Below are 1642 nucleotides of genomic sequence, written 5' to 3'. Positions count from 1 at the left end.
GGAATGGGGAAAGGGGAGCAAGAGCGAGTGAGCAAGTAATGGCAAATAATGGCAATAGTAATAGCATAAAAAAGGAGAGGAAAGAACAAGAGAATAGAAAGGAAGAGAAGGGAAAGGAGAGAGAAGCAGTAGTAGTATCAGCTACCAAACACACACACACACTCACACCAGTCAGCGTGGCTTCCAGTGGCCAGTCTTTTCTGGTGGTGGTGGTGGCGGTGTGTTTGACTATATTTACCCATTTACAGTGAAGAGACAATAAACTTGACACATTATGTCGAGAGAGAGAGAGGGAGACAGAGGAAGGGAGTGAGAGAGAGAGAGAGAGAGAAATAGAAAGAGCAAAAGAGCTGGTTCCAGAGAGAGAGGGGAGAGAGGAGAGGAGAGAAGATACACACACAACACACACACAGGACACAGGCAGAACCAGAAAGAGACAGGAGAGCACGAGAAAGTGTGAAGTGAATGCGAGGGAGAGAGTTTGGGTGTCTGCTGTCGGCGAGTGTGTGTGTGCGTGGGTCAGCTGGGCTGTGAGGGCGGTGGTGGTGGTGATGTGGTGTGTTGAAGGAGAAGGATGTGTGGAGGTGGTGGTGGTGGTGTTGTTGTCTTAGTTTGTCACTTTGCCTTTGTCATGTTATGTGTTGCTGCAGTACACTTCTCAGCCTCTTCCTCCTCTTCCTTCTCCTCCTCCTTCCTCCTCCTCCTGCTCCTCTGCATTCTTCTGCTTGCTGCTGCTCATCTCTCATTTTTTCTTAATCGCCGGCGCTCGAGGCGGAGTCACTGGACGGCCCGAATTAAGTCCACCGTACTGGTACTTTGCCTTCTTTTCCGATGGCTTCAATATCTGCGATAGTACACACAAAATAGCGTGCACGTAGAGAGTAACATAATAATAGAGAACGTTTTAGAATCTCAAAGTAACAAAAATAATAAAGTAAAAAGGGGGCAAAAAGAAAAGAGGATAAGGAGTAAGGAGTTCCCACCCACCCACGGCAAGCTAAGTTAGGTAGTAGCCCTAGTCCCTGCCATCATCAGTGGTAAGCAGCAGCAGATGTAGCCAGCACGGCCTCTCTCACTCATCAACACAACACAACGCACTCACTCACACTCCTCTCTCAAACTCTCTCACACACAGCCCACCCCAGAAAGCACTAATGTAATGGTTCAACTGCGAGGAGGAAAGAGGCGGCACTTGAACTTACTTGAAAGGAACACATTAGCGTCTCGTCGACGGACATCATCCCCCCGGCGTTGTCGAACTCGCCGCAGTAGTTGGGCGCACTGAAGAGGGTGACCAGCTGGCGCTTGGCGAAGAACTCGTAGCCGTCCTCCACCACCTGGTGGGCGCGGCAGATCAGGTCGAGATCGTGCCTGTGCAGAAACTTGGTCACCACGTCGGCACCGAAGGTGAAGCTGACGCCGCGGTCGTTCTCGCCCCAGCCCTGCACGTCCTTGTCCGGGTCGGACCAGAGGAGGTCGCAGAGGAGCCCGGTGTCGGGCACGTCCGTCGGGCGCATGATTCGGCGAATCTGCTCCATCGAGTGGAGATCAGGTGAGAGGCCTAGGGTGGTGGGGGTAAATAGAACATTAGCACACTCCAAAACAAATATTCAGATCTTGAGGACGTACCTCCGTGGCAGCA

General features: G+C 51.6%; 1 protein-coding gene across 1 annotated transcript; it reads right to left on the bottom strand.

Moving 5' to 3' along the window:
- Window positions 1-742: 742 nt before the first annotated feature.
- On the bottom strand, window positions 743-1561 carry LOC108356473 (serine/threonine-protein phosphatase PP1-beta catalytic subunit-like; the record flags this gene model as incomplete). Its single annotated transcript, XM_017607580.1, has 2 exons — window positions 743-844; window positions 1203-1561. Coding segments are annotated over 2 exons (461 nt in total), but the record flags the coding sequence as incomplete, so codon positions are not given.
- Window positions 1562-1642: the final 81 nt, after the last annotated feature.

The sequence above is a fragment of the Rhagoletis zephyria genome, unplaced genomic scaffold (genome assembly GCF_001687245.7).
Source record: "Rhagoletis zephyria isolate East Lansing unplaced genomic scaffold, Rhagoletis_zephyria_1.1 Rzeph_scaffold_59696, whole genome shotgun sequence".
NCBI classification, from domain to species: Eukaryota; Metazoa; Arthropoda; class Insecta; order Diptera; family Tephritidae; genus Rhagoletis; species Rhagoletis zephyria.
Note: the sequence above shows the minus strand (reverse complement) of the source record. Positions and strands in the feature narration are given on the sequence as shown.